The sequence below is a fragment of the Cucumis melo genome, chromosome 2, assembly GCF_025177605.1.
Source record: "Cucumis melo cultivar AY chromosome 2, USDA_Cmelo_AY_1.0, whole genome shotgun sequence".
NCBI lineage: Eukaryota > Viridiplantae > Streptophyta > Magnoliopsida > Cucurbitales > Cucurbitaceae > Cucumis > Cucumis melo.
The window spans coordinates 1,878,690-1,896,523 of record NC_066858.1 but is presented as its reverse complement, the minus strand read 5'-3'; the positions used below and the strand labels follow the sequence as shown (position 1 = coordinate 1,896,523).

General features: G+C 34.1%; 3 protein-coding genes across 5 annotated transcripts; 1 reads left to right on the top strand and 2 right to left on the bottom strand.

Annotated features, from left to right (window-relative positions):
• Window positions 1-369: 369 nt before the first annotated feature.
• LOC103492308 (inactive protein kinase SELMODRAFT_444075) lies at window positions 370-5,446 on the bottom strand. Its single transcript, XM_008452615.3, has 9 exons — window positions 4,517-5,446; window positions 3,813-3,967; window positions 3,626-3,720; window positions 2,389-3,419; window positions 1,969-2,129; window positions 1,520-1,596; window positions 1,282-1,429; window positions 976-1,125; window positions 370-779 (listed from the first exon to the last, which is right to left on the bottom strand). The coding sequence occupies exons 1-9, from the start codon at window positions 4,677-4,679 to the stop codon at window positions 744-746; spliced, it is 2,016 nt and encodes a 671-aa protein (XP_008450837.1). The 5' UTR covers window positions 4,680-5,446; the 3' UTR covers window positions 370-743.
• Window positions 5,447-9,634: 4,188 nt separating this feature from the next.
• On the top strand, window positions 9,635-13,007 carry LOC103492307 (protein EFFECTOR OF TRANSCRIPTION 2). The gene is made up of 3 exons (XM_008452613.3): window positions 9,635-9,961; window positions 10,731-11,093; window positions 11,607-13,007. The coding sequence occupies exons 1-3, from the start codon at window positions 9,878-9,880 to the stop codon at window positions 12,591-12,593; spliced, it is 1,434 nt and encodes a 477-aa protein (XP_008450835.1). The 5' UTR covers window positions 9,635-9,877; the 3' UTR covers window positions 12,594-13,007.
• Window positions 13,008-13,441: 434 nt separating this feature from the next.
• On the bottom strand, window positions 13,442-17,602 carry LOC103492306 (mitochondrial carrier protein CoAc2). Of its 3 annotated transcripts, XM_051081327.1 has the most exons (8): window positions 17,216-17,359; window positions 15,277-15,434; window positions 15,082-15,167; window positions 14,789-14,996; window positions 14,469-14,595; window positions 14,180-14,364; window positions 13,957-14,079; window positions 13,442-13,879 (listed from the first exon to the last, which is right to left on the bottom strand). In XM_051081327.1, the coding sequence occupies exons 4-8, from the start codon at window positions 14,942-14,944 to the stop codon at window positions 13,742-13,744; spliced, it is 729 nt and encodes a 242-aa protein (XP_050937284.1). In that variant the 5' UTR covers window positions 14,945-14,996; window positions 15,082-15,167; window positions 15,277-15,434; window positions 17,216-17,359; the 3' UTR covers window positions 13,442-13,741. The 3 variants fall into 3 exon arrangements, with proteins under 3 accessions (XP_050937284.1, XP_016900997.1, XP_008450834.1); XM_017045508.2 differs by lacking the exon at window positions 15,277-15,434 and having other exon boundaries at window positions 15,082-15,162; window positions 17,216-17,602; XM_008452612.3 differs by lacking the exon at window positions 15,277-15,434 and having other exon boundaries at window positions 17,216-17,601.
• Between the last annotated feature and the right edge of the window lie 232 nt (window positions 17,603-17,834).

Sequence of the window (17,834 nt, the reverse complement as noted above, 5' to 3'; positions counted from 1 at the left end):
TAATTTGTAGTGCTTGAAGTTTCTTTGTTTCGAAAATAACTTAAACTTGACTTTTCTTTGAAGTTCCTTTGTTATTTTTAAAATTATGTTTTTTCTCTTGTGATTTTTCTTTGAAGTTTAACAATTAACAATTAGCAGTATAAAAATTAAATCATTAACCTTTCAAAAAGTACTTAAATTTTTAATGCAGAAATTGGCTCTTTTAATTACCCTTTTACTCTTCCAAATTCATACCAATTTCCTAATAATTATACTCTGTAAATTTATCATCAACCAATATAAACATTGATCAGTAATAATGAATTATTTGAAAATTTTTATAAATACTTAGACTAAATTGAAAATAAAAATTGAAAGAAAAAAAAACCCTTCCATGAAGACCAACACATATATATTCAACCTAATTTAATATATCATACAATATCATACAAGTAACTTTATTTGGAACTATCCCAAGCCAAATCTTGACATTTTTATGGATACAGAAGAACAGTTTGATCCTCTTATTTACATTACAACCAAATCCATTAATCAAAGCTATAATCACTAAGATGATGAAATTAAAAATAAATAAATAAACTGTTTTCTGCAAAGTGGAATTCCTTTAATCACCCTCTCAGAAGACAAATTGGTCTTTCCTCCAACATCCCCTTTAGCCATGTGAGTGTCTTGATTCCAGACCATATATATACTTTTACAACTCTGCAAAATTTTCCAACAAGGCTTCCTATATGGCTGCTGCTTTACAGAACGATGTCGCCCTCCAACACCCGAAGCACCTACAACAAGTGTAACGCCATCGAGACATCGTTAAAGGATAGTAAAAACACTTTGAGAATGCACTCAAGGATGAATTGAAGTTTAGCTCTAAGAGTGCTTGTGTATCAGTGTTTGTTTTGTTTTGGTTGTGCTTCTGGAATGAAGTATCATATTGTTACGGAAAATTAGTTATTGCCCGAATGGGTTAAATCCTACCTGAGACATACGCGGTCTTACGTATGGATCACGCTTTATGCACAAGGAAGCACATTGCAGCATGCGGTGAACTTCCTCATCTGAATAACAGTTCCTCAAAGATGGATCAACTAGTTCAGAGATCGCATTTTTCCTCAACAGGTTTCGTGCCTGATCTCAACATGAAATGCAAAGAAAACCAATCGGAAATCACGAATTTGAATGGGAAAAGGAAAGGGAAAGGAACTTGAATAATTTGGCATTGAGACAAGGCAGAACTGTAGTCCTATGGTTTTACTAACTTAGCCACTTCTGAGACTGACTTACCCATTCAGTGAGGCATTGCTGGCCCTTGGGACGATTTAAATCAATCGCTTTGCGTCCAGTCACAAGTTCCAGCAAGACAACGCCAAATGAGTATGTATCGGCTTTCTCTGTGATTTGGCCACTCTGTGCATACTCAGGAGCCAGGTAGCTAAGCAACCACAAGTATTTGCAATTTAATTTTTTGGATTGCTAGTTTGTATAATGAAAAAGAAAGATATAACATGATTGAAATGGTTACCCAAATCTCCCAAGGATTCTGGTTTCTACTGCTAGGTCACCATCCGGTTGCCACCTTGCCAGCCCAAAATCTCCAACCTACAACTCAAAAATAAATTTGCACATCTTTTACTCGAACCAAAAAGCCCAAAAACATACATTTCCGAAATGTCCTCATTTGACAGTTAGTCGAAGCTTGTGCATCAATATGGGTTGTTCGGAAGGAAACGAACAGAAAATCTTATGTTAATACAAAAATGTGAATGCATCTTTAGAGTAAATGGCATTTTCTCCATTTCCTTTTCGGCTGTGACACTGACAAGTAAGAAATTCAGGAAGCCGGAAATTGAAAACGCTCATAATCAATGCTTAATTAACTTGATAAATCTCCATGAAAATTCTGATTCTCTTATATCAAATCACACACAACACAACTAAGGATTAATGAAAAGAGAGAGAGCATTGACTCACTAGTGGCTCAAAATCATGAGTAAGGAGGATATTGTTTGGACGGATATCACGGTGCACAATACAGCCCACTCTACATTCTTCGTGAAGGTATCTCAATCCTCGAGCAGCCCCGACTGCAATCTTCTGTCGTGCCGACCATTGCAATGGTTCACGATTTCTTCCTGCAAAGATTGGACATGGCAGAGTTAATATGACTGGGCATAGGTCATCAAACCAAAGATGAAACTAACTACATGATTTACTACGTGAGGGAAGCAATCGAGTAAACAAAGATGCCATGAACTTCAAAAAGAGGATTTACTAATAAAGACGCTAAAACTGACATTATTTGGACTTCCTATGTGATTCTTTGTGTAGTAATGAATTACAGACTATTCCAATTACAACAAGACAAGAAGATAGTCTGAGATAGGACATTACCATAAAGATGGGAATCAAGAGATCCATTGCAAATATATTCATAAACAAGTAACCTTCTTCCACCCTCCACACAAAAGCCAATAAGCATCACAACATTTCGATGTTGGGCACAACTTAAGACCTCAACTTCTGAACAAAATTCTCGATCTCCCTGTGTACTAGCCAGTTTATATTGCTTGACAGCAACAACTTGTCCATCTGATAAGATGCCTCGGTGCACAGATCCAAATCCACCCTCAGCCAAAAAATTTGTTTGTGCAAACCCACTTGTAGCGACTTCAAGTTCAGCATAAGTGAACCATCTAGGAGGATTCCCAAATGCAGGGGCCTTGTGTTGGCACATAGAACATAGAGGAGGAGGGCCTAGAGGTGCTTTTCTGGACAACGAAACCGTGTTCCTTATGTTTCTGCTTGAGCTAATATCAGTACTCTGATGCGCCACATCATGGCTAGGTTCTACAGAAAGAGTTGACATTTTTTTTACCAGACCTTGACGTGTTGGAGCCGGAGGTCTATGATGAGCATTTTGTGATTCTTCCATTGCATGTTGCTGGAATTTACGCCGGGAACTCATAATATCAACCATACAACGCTGGAAATATGAAACTGAGGGAGTTTGCTTTTCACTCTCAGAATCATATTCAGATCCAGACATGTTTCTCCCTCCATCGACAGCTGTTCTGGAATCATTTCTCAAGCTTCCACAAATCCCAGAGAACAAGGACGAACTGCCCACATCCGAGCTCGATATTGATGATGTTCCAATATCAGTTACGGTAAAAGGAGACTCTACATCAGGAGTACTGTCAGGAGTCACATCAGGAGCCCTAAACATGATTGATTCATCGAAATAGCTTTTAAGGCACTTCTGAGAAACGTCTAATTCATGTGACGATATCCAAGCTTCTCTAGCATTCATTTTAGGGGATTCCATCAAATTCAAACGAAGAACCTTCGGCTGAGATTTCTTCATAAGAACAACATTGCATTGCAGCTCTTCCAAACAGTTTTTCCTTTCATCTTTCAAATTCCTGACCATAATTGTGAAAAACCAAGAATGAGGAAATGGGAGACAAAAGAAAAGGGAAAGGAAAGCTTTGAAGTTACAAAACAAAGAATCCAAATTCATCGGCAACTACGTAATATGAAATAATCTCGTATGCCTAAAATGCCTAAATGCACAGAGTTCATATATGGATGCCTATAATAGAGACAAATTTTACATTATATCTATTACTTATCCAATATCACCCAGTTTGATTGAGCTTTCTTAGCTTCGGTAGCCACCATACCCCGAACCAAGCCGGAAAGAACTTTGATTCTGACTTTTATCTGCCAAAAAAAAAATCCCAAAACTTAAAGGATTTGTAGACAACAAAGATCAAAGGCCGTAATCACCTTTAGGAGCAAGTTATTGAACAGACCTTCAGTGAGTCATATGCACCATGAAGCTGATGCACCATCTGAGAACATGAATGCACAATGTCATCCTTCCGATCGGAAAAAGTTCCCGAATGAGTTCTCAAATGACCGATCGCGCAATCACTGGTAAGTCGAGAAAATCCCCGCACCCATTTACCTGTAAAGATAAAATTTCCCATCAAAACATCTACATCAGAGGGAAAAAAATTAACTAAAAGACAGAAAGAACAGAACAGACACAATAATAGTGAACTTAAATAGTTGAATGTAATAAATTGGTCAACCAAATATTTTGACATTATCATCAGTGGGGTAGTCGTTTTGTAAAATTTTCTCAAAGAGTTGCAAATTCCTATCTCATTTTAACTAAAGATCCTCGTGTTTTAGGTGATAATCTTTTCTTGAGCATTTGATTCTAAGGAATTCAAAGAGTGATCTAGCTCTCACAGATTTGAAGTCATTGGCAAGGAAATAGGAAGACATTTTTTAAGAACCCCAAAAGAAACAATTACTATTACTCAAAATAAATGCTGAGACGAACATTTATTTCACAAGCATCTCATCTGGACATCATAAATGCAATCACAACGTGTATGAAAACTTATATACTCTTTTCCATCATAATGGGCCAAGAACTCGCACAAAAACACTTGGAATTTAATCCAGTTTGATGTTAACAAGTCGTATAAAAGCAAATGAATCTTACTTGATTGATGAGAAGGGATAACCACAAGGAGCTTAATATGATCTCCAGGTTGAACAACATGCGTCAAAGCCCAAACGAGAGCAGCTTTAGAAACTTCCTTCGAAGTGGCTTTAATTGCGACAACAACCACTTTCCCAGCCACGTCTGGATGACCTTCCTCCATAAACCCTTCAAAAAAACTCTCACAATAACAACAAACCCAGTTCAGTTCCCAACCTTAAGGATCAGGTTTCCAAACCCATGTAAGAAATCTCCATAAACTCTTCAGAAACTCTCACAATGTCCACAAACCCAGTCCGGTTCCCAACCTCAAGGATCAAACTCCGTAAACCCTTCAGAAACTATCACAATATCCACAAACCCAGTTCAGTTCTCAACCTTAAGGATCAAAATTCCGTAAATCCTTCAGAAACTCCCACAATATCCACAAACCCAGTTCAGTTCCCAACCTTAAGGATCAAATTTCCAAACCCATGTAAGAAATCTCCATAAACTCTTCAAAAAATCTCACAATATCCACAAACCCAGTTCAGTTCCCAACCTTGAGGATCAAATTTCCATAACCATGTCAGAAATCTCCATTAAAAAGAGACCCCATCATGAAATGAAAACCCCCAAAAAGAAACCGACACTGAATACAGGAAAAAAGAAACAAAAGGGTACACTGTAATCACAATATTGCAGCAATGAGCAGTGAAATCAGCGATGGAAATGTCTCGGAAACCGAGGTGCTTTTCCCTCACCTTGTGAAATGAGGAAGAAAAAAGGAAGATTAAAGAAGAAAGTTGAGTGAGTGCGAGCGAACCCTCCTTTTTTACATGTGAAATTCACGCTGCCCCACAAACTTTAGCAAGTAAAATTGAGCTAATTTTCGACCCACTTGGTTGAACGCACTGTTTTTCAATGGCTTTTGGTTTGGCATTGTGAGAAAGCATATTCTCACTACAGTCTACAAGATTAAGACTCAATTACAGAACAAAATTGCCAAATGTTTGGAGTTGGAACAAACAAAACGACACTAAGAAATAGAGGGATTGGCTTAATTAAATGAATATGTAATCAAAACTTATTGATGAATCCAACAGCTAAGTTCCAAACAGCTTTTGATCTCAATGAAATGAGTCAAAAGACGTTGCTTTCATCCTAAGAAATCCAAAAGCTCACAAAGTTTTTGGTATTATTGTCTCTCTTTTTTTTTCCCCCCTTTTTTATCGATCATCCAATCCAAAAACTTAAGTCATATCGTGAAAATCCAAATTAATTAAAATATGAATACATAATTCTTAAACTACTTCCTTTGCATTGTTCTAATATTATAATATCTATTGATGCAAAATTTTGTTCAAGAAAAATGCACCCAAACTTGCTAAGTCAATAAGTTAAAAAAATTTAGATACATCATTTGAAATACAAAGGTGTATTTACAGTAAATTTGATATAAGACTCAAATCAGCTCAAATCTTATATAATATCTTATCTTATCTTGATCAATTCACTCATCAACATCGTCAAACATCGAAAAAAAATTAACTTAATTCTCTTGTACCATCTAGTACCGTTTAACCTCGTCGAAGGATTGTCTCATTTTTTAGTTTGTTATAAGATTGTAGTTCTAAATCGACTCTTAACAATAAAAAAAAAAATAGCTTGTTTTCTTACTTTTTTTTTATAATTATTTTCATCTTTCTCCGTACGTTTGACTTCTTGACCGTATTAAATTTTTAAGTTTAATTTAGAAAAAAATAATTATTTGCTTAAATTAATTTAATGAAAATGTTCTAATATGTTTTAATTCTAAATTGAAACAATATTCATAAAAATACACCATTTAAACAATAAGAAATTTTATAATCTAAGAATTTAGATAAAAGAATCAAATATTTTGATAGATATAAAAGTAAACTTCCTACCCAAAAAGATAAAACTTTAACATAAAAAATCATCATCACCACCCACAACCATCTCCTACCTAAATTTCAACGAATAAAGAGTTAAATTTCATGCATTATTCGATCAAGTGATCATTTTTAGACTACCAATCTGTTTATGTCTGTCACTGATACATTATAAAATTTTACTATATTTTATAAATACTTTCAATAATTTACTATTTATTATAATTATCTGAATAATAAACTATTTTTTCTACGCCATTTTTTACTCGATTGTATCTTAATGGCACGGAATTCGATCATAACTATTATTTTTTTCACACAATATATTATATTTTAATAAGATATATAGAATTTTTTTTTTTTTTTACAAACAAAAGCTATATTGACTGTATATATAAATAAATATATTTTTTTCAGTTCATGATTTTGATTAATAAAAAAAGGGGTTGTAGAAAAAAATGATTTGCTTTGAAAAAGACAAAGTTTAGGAAAAAGACAGGAAGCAAAGGGACAAAACATCATAAATGGGACAATATTAAAGAAACTTTGAAGCCTTTTTCTTTTTCTTTCTTTTTTATTTTTTAGAGGAATCAGCTTCCCATTCAATAATTAATTGTCCAAAAAAATAAAAAAGGAATAATCAAAAGGTTAGTTCATATTTGTTAAAGTTCAATTTAGGTTAGTTTGATTTAATATAGTATCAAAATAGGAGGCTATCTATTCAACGATTTCCAATGTCATTGTTGTTCATCGTCTAATCCGACTATTGAAAGCAATTTTGACATAGACTCGAGGCTTGAATCATTAACGATGGTTATTTGTCCAGGGTTAATACAACACACCGTCCCTCGAATTTGTACTCAGTGAAAGGGAAAGAAACAATGTTACGTGTTTATGGAATTTGTGGAATTGGGATCAAAATTAATTTGGAGTGGAGAGGTTTTATATTTATAATCTCCTTCCAACTTTTAAATTGCGGATGTGAAGTTAGTGATTCTCTCTCAAGTGTGGATTTGCTATGTGTTATCGGTCTTGGTAATTGTGGGTCATTATCAACCGTTATTTTATCTTCAGTTAAAATTGATAAGGCTTTTAGATCAATCGACAAATTGACATTCTTCTAGTTGACCTTTACCGAACATTGTGACGATTTCTTTCCAATAACTTCTTTTCATAAGTTAATATTTTTGTGGTTTTCTTTTTCTATTTTTTTTAGTGAGAATGAAATGTGGGTATCTAATTTCAATTCAAAGAAGTTAATATAAAATTAAAATGAAATATATATATATATATATATATATATATATATATATATATATATATTTGCTTATCGTAGAGTGGATTAATTAAATCTCTAATTTTGAGATGGATAGTACAAACATTATGTCAATTGAGTTATACTCTTTTCCAGCAATTTTGTACTTAGCTAGAGACAAAGAGATTCTCATCGAAGTAGTATCTCAAATTATCTTGAAATACATCATGAGTTGATTTAGTTTTCTTGATGACTTGTGTAACGGTAAGAAATCATACATTATTTGTGGTCCTTACCACGGGAGTTATTATTACAAAGTTTTACCATGAAGTAGTAGGTCAAACTTGCCCTTTGACTAGTCTCATGAGATAATTAACGTAACCATTAAGATCGAACTTGATTCTCTAAATGCTATTAGGATATGAAATATAAATATGTTGATAACTTTTAGGCCAAATTACAAGTTTAGTCTCTAAAATTTCTAATAAAAAAATTTATACGCCATGAACTAAAAATTTTAAAACATCAAATAATTTCTTACAACTCCATTAACTTTTTGTTCTATTCTAACACGTATTCGACCTATTTGACTTTGTATCCAAAATTCGTAAACTTATTATACACAAATTAATTAAAAGTTTAATCATTAACTAAATACAAGATTCAACTTCATGTCAAATAAAATATTAGTTAATTTTTTTTGTAAAACATTAAATACATCATATACTTATTAACCACAAAATTAAACATCTAATTAATTAAGGAATCGACACTTTTTTAGTTCAGGGACTTATTAAATACAAAATTAAAATTTCAACAATCTATTAAATATTATTTAATTTAAAAATAATTTAACACAAACTCTATGAAACAATGATGTGACATAGTCGAACTAGGTTATGTACGATATGTGATTGATTCAAGTCTTCTCATCCTTATTATCTTTTAAAAGAAATACTAAATTATCTACGTGTATTTTTAATATTCAATTGGATTCATAAGGCATTTAAATAAAGTTGTTAAGATATTAACAAGTAGAACTAAAAATAATTTAAGTTTTTATTTACCAAAATTACTTAAAAATGTTATTTATTATATTTACATATCATTGCCACTATAGTGTATATAGGAGTGGTGAAAGAAAGATGCCCCTTTCTTTCTTTTTCTTCATATTTATCATTTCAACCTCACAACAAGATTCTATTTTGTAATAAACACACTTCCCTTTTCAACATTTTATATTCCAAAAATAAATAAATATCAATATTCTACTTTTTTAGGTAGGAATGAAATATTAACCTTCCTACTTTTTTTTTTTTTTTAATTCTATTAGCCTAATGAGAATGCATAAAAAGAAGAAGAAAAAATATATATATTCTCCCTCAAAATATACTTTTGCGCGCACACACATATATAATATATACTTACAAAATATAGCAAAATTTTTAAATGAATAATAGAGAATTTGACAAAATTTGTTATATATATATATGTCTTCGAGTTTATTAATTAAATATAGTTTTTGTTTTTGGAATTTGAGATAGTTGAAATATTTTAAAGAAAAATTCTTACGAAAAAAAAGTTAAAAGCATTTACAGAACATGGCAAAAAAAAAAAAAAAATTAATCATGAATAATTTAATAGATTTTAATATATTTAGTAAATAATTTTAATTTTTTATTATATTTGAAAATATCTTAAAATTGAAGATTTTTTTAAATAAAAAAATAATAAAGTATTTACACTCTTTTTAGAACAAAATCCTTGAAAATAAAATTTTTTACTTTGTAAATATTTTTTGAAATGCTCTATTTTTTTTTTATAATTTTTCTAAATAAAAGAAATAATCAACTAAATAAACTAAAATATTTAATAAATTAAAATAAAAATAAGTGCGGTTATATTTGTAAATATTGAAGGTAGTTTAAAACAATTACCTTTAAAATTACGGCTTGAAATGAATTGAAAATTACGAGTTATCTTTCTCTCTAACAATTAACCAATCCAATTTCATAAACTCCGGTGCATTTTCTCGATCTCCGACCAACGGCCGTCGAATTATAATTATCAATAAATAAATGGCAACAACGGATCTTTCCAGTTCAAATTGGTTTCCATTTTTGGTCCAAGTTTTTAATCATGTACAACGACACATCCAGGCTTCGCTTCAAATCGGAGCAATTATTCTCTCTTTCTTAACCGCCGATCACGATGGTCGCCGAGCTTTCTCAGATCAGGCTGAAGAGGGAAGACTGTAAACGCACCAAACACGATTCCAGTTTCTCCAAATGGGAGGTTCGGTTTTTTTCTCTATATGTTTCTATCTTCAAACTTTGGTGGTTCCCTTCTTGGTTACAGAAATGAGCTTAAATTTGAAGCTACCGCTTTCTTTTAGGGTAATAATGATGTATCAGCTTCGGTTGGTATTTTCATATGACCATCCAAGACTCTTGCTTTCCATTTGTGTTTTCACTAGTGATACCACCCAAGCAAAGTTTCACATCGACGCTAGATAAATAGATGATCATAAGTCGTTCTGAGTGAAACCAAAGTCACCATGGTTTATGCCTAAAGTGTATAATAACATATCATCGTTGAGGTAAGCGAAGAATCGTTGGAACAACGAGTGATTTGCTTGTTGTTAGTAGTAACCGAAATAGTGCCTCTTACGGGAGCCTCGGATTGATGTTCCTTGGATTGTTGGTTTGTTTGGATTTGCTCTTTTGTTTCCCAAGATGTTTGAGGGCTTCTTACATCCTCAATCTAGCTTGCATCTTTCTGTTTTTCTCTCTCTTTTTGTCTTCTCCTTCCACCTTGTTTTATGTTGCAACTATTTCATCCGCGAGTGTCCCTCTGATTCTTCATGCATCTCTTTATGGATTTTTACTACTATACTCTTTTGGATATTTCATTTATCAATGAAATTGTTTCTTATCCAAAAAATCGCCGAAGCAGTGCCTCATGTATGCATCATAACCAAACTTAAGGAACATGTTGTGGGGTTTGTTGGAGCTGTTTACTCTTTTCCATTTTCCTCATTGTGTTGCTTGTTGTGATGTCTCAGATTCTTGTTGCCTCTTCTGATTGGGAAGACTATTCATTGGGGAAGGAAGGTGCAGAAAGGTACAGAATTCACAATCTTCCTAAAGTTTCAGGTCCTGGATTGTATGAGCTTGGCATTACTGTATCTAGCTCCGGTTTAGGTCGTGAGATAGCTAAACTAGACGCAGACTGTATAGTTGTCGTCTACCTTGGCGAAGCTGACAATGTGAGAACACGATTACAGCACTATGGTCGTTCGGGTTCTCATTTGGGCAATGGTTATTTGTCTGTTGAGGACTGTAAAGTTGTTCCTCTTGAAAAGGGACCTAGTTTATTTCAAGAAATGTTCTCAAGAGGGTACTCCATTGTGTATAGATGGGCTCCTGTAAGTATGTTTTGTTTCTATATATACTTTAATCAAATAATTTCATTTGGTTCTTGTAGTGCCTTGGGGAAATGGATAATCTACTGGATTGGTTTGTCTCGTAGCAATTTTTTATTGTTGGTTGTTTGCAGTATCATTTGAGTTTTTTGAGATGAAAGTTGTACTTTATATATTTAAGGGATGCGAAACAGTTCTTGCAAATGCATGAATTGTTAATCCCTCAAGGGGCAGTCCTATTGGTTAAGGATTATGGTCTCTAAGTCCGAGAAACACATGCCTAGAGGTTGCGAGTTTGAACCTTTGAGTGATCTTAATAAGGGAAGTCTTTGAAGTCTCCATAGTTTCGGTCTTAGGACTGGCACATAATTCTTAAAAAAGAAAAGTTTACATGAATTGTTATGTTAACATTAAAGATCTCATCATCTCCTCTCAAGGTCCATTATCAATGTATCTCTTTCTGCTTTTTGTTGTTTTTACCATTCCATGTTTCTCATTTTTTTGTTGCTTTGACAGATGAAAAACAAGAGGGATGCTCAGATGACTGAAGCTCAACTGCTTAAAACATTTGACTATGCATGGAATACAAGTGGTAATGGTGCACGACGCCATAACGATGTAATAAAAAAACTTGAGGACATCGCTTCACAAACTACAAAATCTACCTTTATTTCGAGAAAGCTTCTGCCTTTTAGACAGAAGAAAATGGGCATCAAAATTAAAACAAGCAAGCCAATTCCAATAGTGAACAAACCAGCTGAAGATGCTGAGGAGAGGAACAATTTCTTTTCTCGCATTCTCAGTTTCAGCAGATCTCGGCCTAGACTAGTTGACAACACTAATGATGTTAATTGGGCAGATAGCAATAGTTGCGGAGTGGTCATAGGTCACGGTGAGGTTTGTAGGAAGCCCCCAGTTGAAGGAAGAAAGAGGTGTGCTGAACATAAAGGGATGAAGATTAATGGATTACTGAAGAACTCATCTAGCAGATTGAATTTACAAAAGCCCGTGAATGTAGGAACAACCATATATGGTGAAAAAGACTTCTCTTGTAGTAAATCTGAGATTCCCAATAACACAGAAGAATGCTCAGTTTCGAATTCATTTACCAATGAAGGGAGTTCTCTTCCAATTTGTGGAGTTGTTCTGTACGATGGCTCTCCATGTAGAAGACCCCCAGTTCAAGGACGGAAACGATGTGAAGAACACAAAGGGAAACGAATTTGTAGATCGACTTTAGTCACTTCCAAGTACAAGCAAACTTCACCCATATCAAAACCTGAGTCAACTGTGATAGCACGAGGCACTTCTTCAGAACTTTCTAGCTCAGGTCTTGAAAGAATGTGTGGTGTTGACTTAGGCAATGGACTCTACTGCACTAGGCAGCCAGTGAAAGGACGAGTTAGGTGTGGGGAACATAAAGGAATGAGAACTAATAAGTTGATTTTAAGGTTAGCCACAAGCATCAAACCGGATGTGTCCGATACCGGTTCCGTCAACTAGATTAAATGATAATACCTGTAAACCAACTTTATTTGGGGGGGCGGGGGGGGAGGGTGTGAAGAAAGCGCGAAAAAAGCTGGCAATTCGCCTTCCTTATTCTTCAAGAGGGACTTTATAGTGTCACAATTCAGAATGAAAACAACTGTTACCAGGATTCCGCTGGCTACATGGTGAACAACACTTCAGCAAACAGGTCAAACTTGTGGTAGCTTAGGGTACATGTTTTTGTTGTATTATATGTACTTTTTCTAATTTATCATTGTATCTTGAACTTATAGTTGCTTGTTGCCTTGATGAACACAGAAGAGATAAGCCTCCTTACAAAATTTCTGAGTCTACTTTCTTTTTTCGAACAAGAGCATGTATCTTTAGACCATTAACATATTAATTAAATTATTGTGTTACTCCCTGGTACTCATTTTGATGTTTGTTTGCCTTGCATAATTTGAATTAGACTACACCATAAGGATAGAAAGTAAAATAAACTCAAAGGGTAGTTTGCATTATACTCTCATCTCAATTGTTGGCGATGTCGAACTGTGAAAATAATTGTTAGTGAAGCATAACTTAGTCCATCATGTTCCATATGCAACTCAAGCTTCCTGCTTAGATGTATGTTCCCTTCAACAATTCAATAGAAAATTGAATTGGGTGAGACCATAGTGAAAAGTAAAATGAACAAATCAATTTCTAAGCACAGAAATTATTGGTTCTTATGTAAACTCCCCTGAAAGGAGTCAACCATTTCCACTTAATATAGAATATATGAAATAAATCTTGGAACTCAAGAAGACAGTTGTAACCTAAAGCACATTCACTCTTCAGGTAAGGTCGTACACAATATAGAATTTGTGAAGAATCAACTCGTATTTTATTAGTTACCTTCAAACCATCAATTGTTTACATAAGACATCCCAGCTATATGTACACCCTTCCTTGTGCTAATTCTACTTGTTTGACAGTTACCTCGACTTTTTGGAGACCTAAGAATAACAAATGTTTTTGCCTTGCGGTATTCCTTCATAGACTCTTGCAACTAGCATGAGCTCTAATGTCTAAACAGGCTGAAAGAATGCATATACAAATAATCTCAAGGCTTAATTCTGATACTAGAATATGGCATGTTTTGAATGGGAAAAGAATACTCGTTATGTATTAAGAGAGGACGATTGGATGTTTCTTTTATTTGTTACCACTTCTACCATAGCTTCGTCTCGGGATGGAACTCTTAGGTATGTTTTCATTACATCATATACAGTAAACCCAATTGCTACTGATGGTACAACCTGAAACATACACAACTTAGCTTAGACACTACACTTTAAATGTGGAACGAGATTAGGTAAAGGAATTGATTTCTCACCTTCAAGTAGTTGATGCTTAGACCTGAAAACAGCTGTTTAAAACCTTGCTTTCTAGCTATCGAAGAAAGGGTTTCAAATGTTCCCATCATCTCTGTATTGTTGGATGCTAGTAGACGTTGAACCTGTTCGGGCGAATTCTCACACATAGTTCCAGAATCCATATTAGTTCAGAATTCAAACATTTTACATTTTTCTTCCATGAATTTTGGTGCAACTTATTACCTGCATTTGTCTCCTAACCACATCAAGAGGATATGTAAAGGTCTGGCCTAACAGACCTGCAACCGACCCACATACCAGCTTGACCATAATATTTTTCTTTTGTTCCTCTGGTACATGTCGCTTCATCTCTTCATAGAAGTAGAACTTCAAACCAGCATATGGAAAAATCCCGTAAAGTGATGGGGCTGGCAATGAAAGTTGAGTACTAATTGGGAAACTTGCAAAGTGAAAAGTAAGTACCAGAAAAGTAGATTGCCAAAAGTTATATAAGCAAATTGGAAATGCATACCAACGCCACGGTAGAGACCTCTAAGTCCAGCCTCTTTAAAAGTTTTTGAGAAACAATCAGAAATCCCTCTATATACATGCTCGCGGACTACTAGCCCATGAATACTCGACTTTGATGGAGCAACAACCTGCACTATCAGTATCAGATCTAATTAGGTTGGAATGTTCACATAAAGGTAATGTGTAAGGAGAAATCCATATATTTACTCACGGCCATGGCATTTAAAGATAGCTTTCATGAATCTAGTTATAATGAAGTTTACAATATATACGCTTTTTTTTTGTTTTTTCGGAAGGGACGCTTATGTTTTTAGTCTTCACCTGGAATGCTAACTTAGTCCGAACCAAGTCCAGAGGATAAGTAAAAAGCACGGCAGTTCCTCCTGCAAATGATCCTGCCAAAAGATCAAGTACGGGGCCTCTATTAAAATTTGGAAAAGAAAGGATAATCCATCTTCGATATTGTTCATAAGCCATGTAATGCAGCGCTGCATAAGGAACAATCCGAGCGACACTAGCACCATTGCCTCTGTGATCAAATCCACCAATATGTCATTTGTTGGGGGAGGGGCGGGGCCTCAGCTCAAAAAAATTATAGTACTTTATGTACCCACCTGTAGAAACCCAGAAAACCTTCAGTCTTCGCAATCTTCTTGATAGATCCAAGTAGTCCTATGCTTTGATACTCTGCTCTTCTGGTCTAACAAGTTGAAAAATAAGTACACATGTTAACTTCTAGGAAAATACTTTACCGTGAAAAAGACGAAATTGGCGGAATTCAGAATCATATATTGAACATCAACTCTTACCTTATTTAAAATATAACAAAAATATCTACATCCAAAAATGAAAATGATAAAAAGTGCTTAACAGCAGGTTAATTCCACAGTACATGCTTTGGAAAGGGAAATTCGTGCTTGAAATGTCTGGGAGGAAACTTTGCTTAAACAAATTGAAAAAGAAGGAACTGCATTAAATATGAACAGTGCATATTAGATGGTTAATCCTATATTTATTATGAAAATGAGATGAGCAAAACTGATATACCGATATTAACTGAGAATGAACGAGAAAATCAAAGACTTTTAGTTGTGGGATAGACATACAGTTAATGCCCTTTATTCTCATTGCCAATGCAACCATAACTGCGAGAAGTTACAACAACAAGGGGACTGGTTTGTTAATGGACTTTGAGAAGGGATATGATGGTGTGGAGAAGGATAAAATTAGCTTTGTTCTTTAAAAGAAGGGTTTGAGACTAAATGTAAACTTTTGCTCTATAACTGTTCTTGATCAGCAGATTTTTTTATCATTATCAATAAAAAGTAAAGACCCACTTTTAGGCTTCTCAAAACATATACAACAGAAACCTACTTACTCATTTTCTTTTTATGTTGTAGAGGATGTGTTGGGTCGATCTTTAGATAGATTAAGAGGCAGGTCTTGACAAATTGTTCAGCATTATTTACTTATACTCGGTTTGCTCCAGTAACTTTTGAATATAATCTTTTAAAATTACTACCAATTAAAGCATTTCTTTATCCTAATCTCGCAGCGTGTTTATCCTCTTTTAGTTAATTGTACCTTTCCGTATCTTCAATGAAAAGTGGTTTGTTTCTCGCAAAAAGAAAAAGAATGGTGCTCTCTTTCATTTCAGAATCCTTAGAGAATTCCCTTGAAAGCCATGAGCTTAGAATCAAAGCTTTGGCATCCAGACCCTAGGGGTCCCCCAGTAAATCGATGAATAACACTTTGGTAGGTTGATCAAAATCCATTTCTCAAGGAAAGGCCAAGCTTCTTTAGAAACCGAAGAATCTAAAGAAAGTCAAGTGCTTCATTTGGAAGACAACACTAAAGGTATGCTAGAGCATTTCTCTTTTCCTCTTCTAGATTTCTCAACCTCTAAATATGTGAGCTGTGTGAATTATATAGCCTTGAGATCCAAATTATTTTTTCCTTTCATATCACTTGACAATAATTCTTTAGGAGAAACGTTGGATTTATCTATTATTTAGATACCTCAAATATTTCCTTAGAGCAAGATCTTACCAATCAACTCTGTATTTTCCATTTTATGGCACTGATGGTTCTTTAGGTACAGAAACCTTTTTAGATGTTAAAGAAGAGAAAGCTCATAAAGATTTCCTCCAGATATTCCACAAATAAGGTAGAGTTTAAGCCATTATTTTTCACTTCAGCCAATTTAAAAGAGTCTCCATGTAATCTTATTGGTCCTAGACTTGAGCTCCCCTCATTTTGAGCATCTTTTACTTTATTACCTAGGTTTGAAGTCTCTTTGTCATTCAAGAACAAAAGAAACAAAAAGGACTCATAATAGCCAGTGGGGAATTCTATTCCCATGTATTAAGTAAAATGCAATGAAGTAATGGACTCTAAAGCATCTTGTTTTTTCCAAAATCAGAACTGAAAAAAAATTAATGGGAGTTGCATCTTTTACTGACGTATAAGCAACCCATTATTCCTGGTAAATTAAAAAGCTAAATTCCAAAAAAGAACATGCACCACAACACCTCTCATTCTTGTAGAATCCCATTCTAATTTCCAAGAGAGAACAAAGAATAAGGAAAAGAAAACATAAATTCATCAACTCCAAAGCCAAATACCTCAAGAGACACCCATAATGCAACTAATTTCGAAACACTAGAAAATTGAGCTCGATTACCGAAAAAAAATCACAATTGAATTACTTACAAGACGAGATTAAAAAAAGAAACGAAGAAGAATCACCTGGAATAAAATCTTGACACGCTCAAGTGGAGCGACAACGGTCTTGGCAATTCCACCGGCGAGGCCACCGGCAACCAACTCCTTGGCATATTGAGGCATGGATTCTATGACTCCATCCATGATCATACCCACCTCTCTTTCGTCCCTCTTTTTCGCCATTGATCACCAAGTCTGGTAGGAGAAAAAGAGAGATCAAAGAGGGAAAGAGTGTTGGAGAATTGATTTGGGTATGATCAAGGACAGTTGGTTATGGAAGAAGAGAAAGGAAGCGTTTGTGAATTTGGTTCATGCCATGGCTGTAAATCGGAGACCAGTCAAAGAAGGAGTCCACAGCTCTTTTTTCTTTTCAATCCATTTGTGTATTTCTTTTGCTTACACCTAAATTACAAAAACTTCCACCTATTTTATTATTATTATCATCATTATTTAAATTATTTTAAATCGATAAAATTATTAAAAATATTTACAAAAGAGTATATTTGAAATTTTCTACCAGTGATATATAGACAAATATTTTCAACATGATCCATAGAAATATTTTGATCCATTTTACTATATTTGAAAATATAACTTTTGTTTTATTCAACTATTTTTATATATGACAAAATGAATCAAAATA

Excerpts from the sequence above, each read along its gene's own strand:
- LOC103492308 (XM_008452615.3), bottom strand. The coding sequence starts at position 4,679 with ATGGAGGAAGGTCATCCAGACGTGGCTGGGAAAGTGGTTGTTGTCGCA. Across the intron at positions 3,420-3,625 it reads AACTGGGTGATATTGGATAA|GAATTTGAAAGATGAAAGGA; the intron begins GTAATAGATATA and ends AATTATGGTCAG. Across the intron at positions 1,126-1,281 it reads AGCAATGCCTCACTGAATGG|GCACGAAACCTGTTGAGGAA; the intron begins GTAAGTCAGTCT and ends TGTTGAGATCAG.
- LOC103492307 (XM_008452613.3), top strand. The coding sequence starts at position 9,878 with ATGGTCGCCGAGCTTTCTCAGATCAGGCTGAAGAGGGAAGACTGTAAA. Across the intron at positions 9,962-10,730 it reads CCAGTTTCTCCAAATGGGAG|ATTCTTGTTGCCTCTTCTGA; the intron begins GTTCGGTTTTTT and ends GTGATGTCTCAG. Across the intron at positions 11,094-11,606 it reads TTGTGTATAGATGGGCTCCT|ATGAAAAACAAGAGGGATGC; the intron begins GTAAGTATGTTT and ends TTGCTTTGACAG.
- LOC103492306 (XM_008452612.3), bottom strand. The coding sequence starts at position 17,374 with ATGGCGAAAAAGAGGGACGAAAGAGAGGTGGGTATGATCATGGATGGA. Across the intron at positions 14,997-15,081 it reads GGTTTTCTGGGTTTCTACAG|AGGCAATGGTGCTAGTGTCG; the intron begins GTGGGTACATAA and ends ATTTGATCACAG. Across the intron at positions 13,880-13,956 it reads TAAGCATCAACTACTTGAAG|GTTGTACCATCAGTAGCAAT; the intron begins GTGAGAAATCAA and ends TGTATGTTTCAG.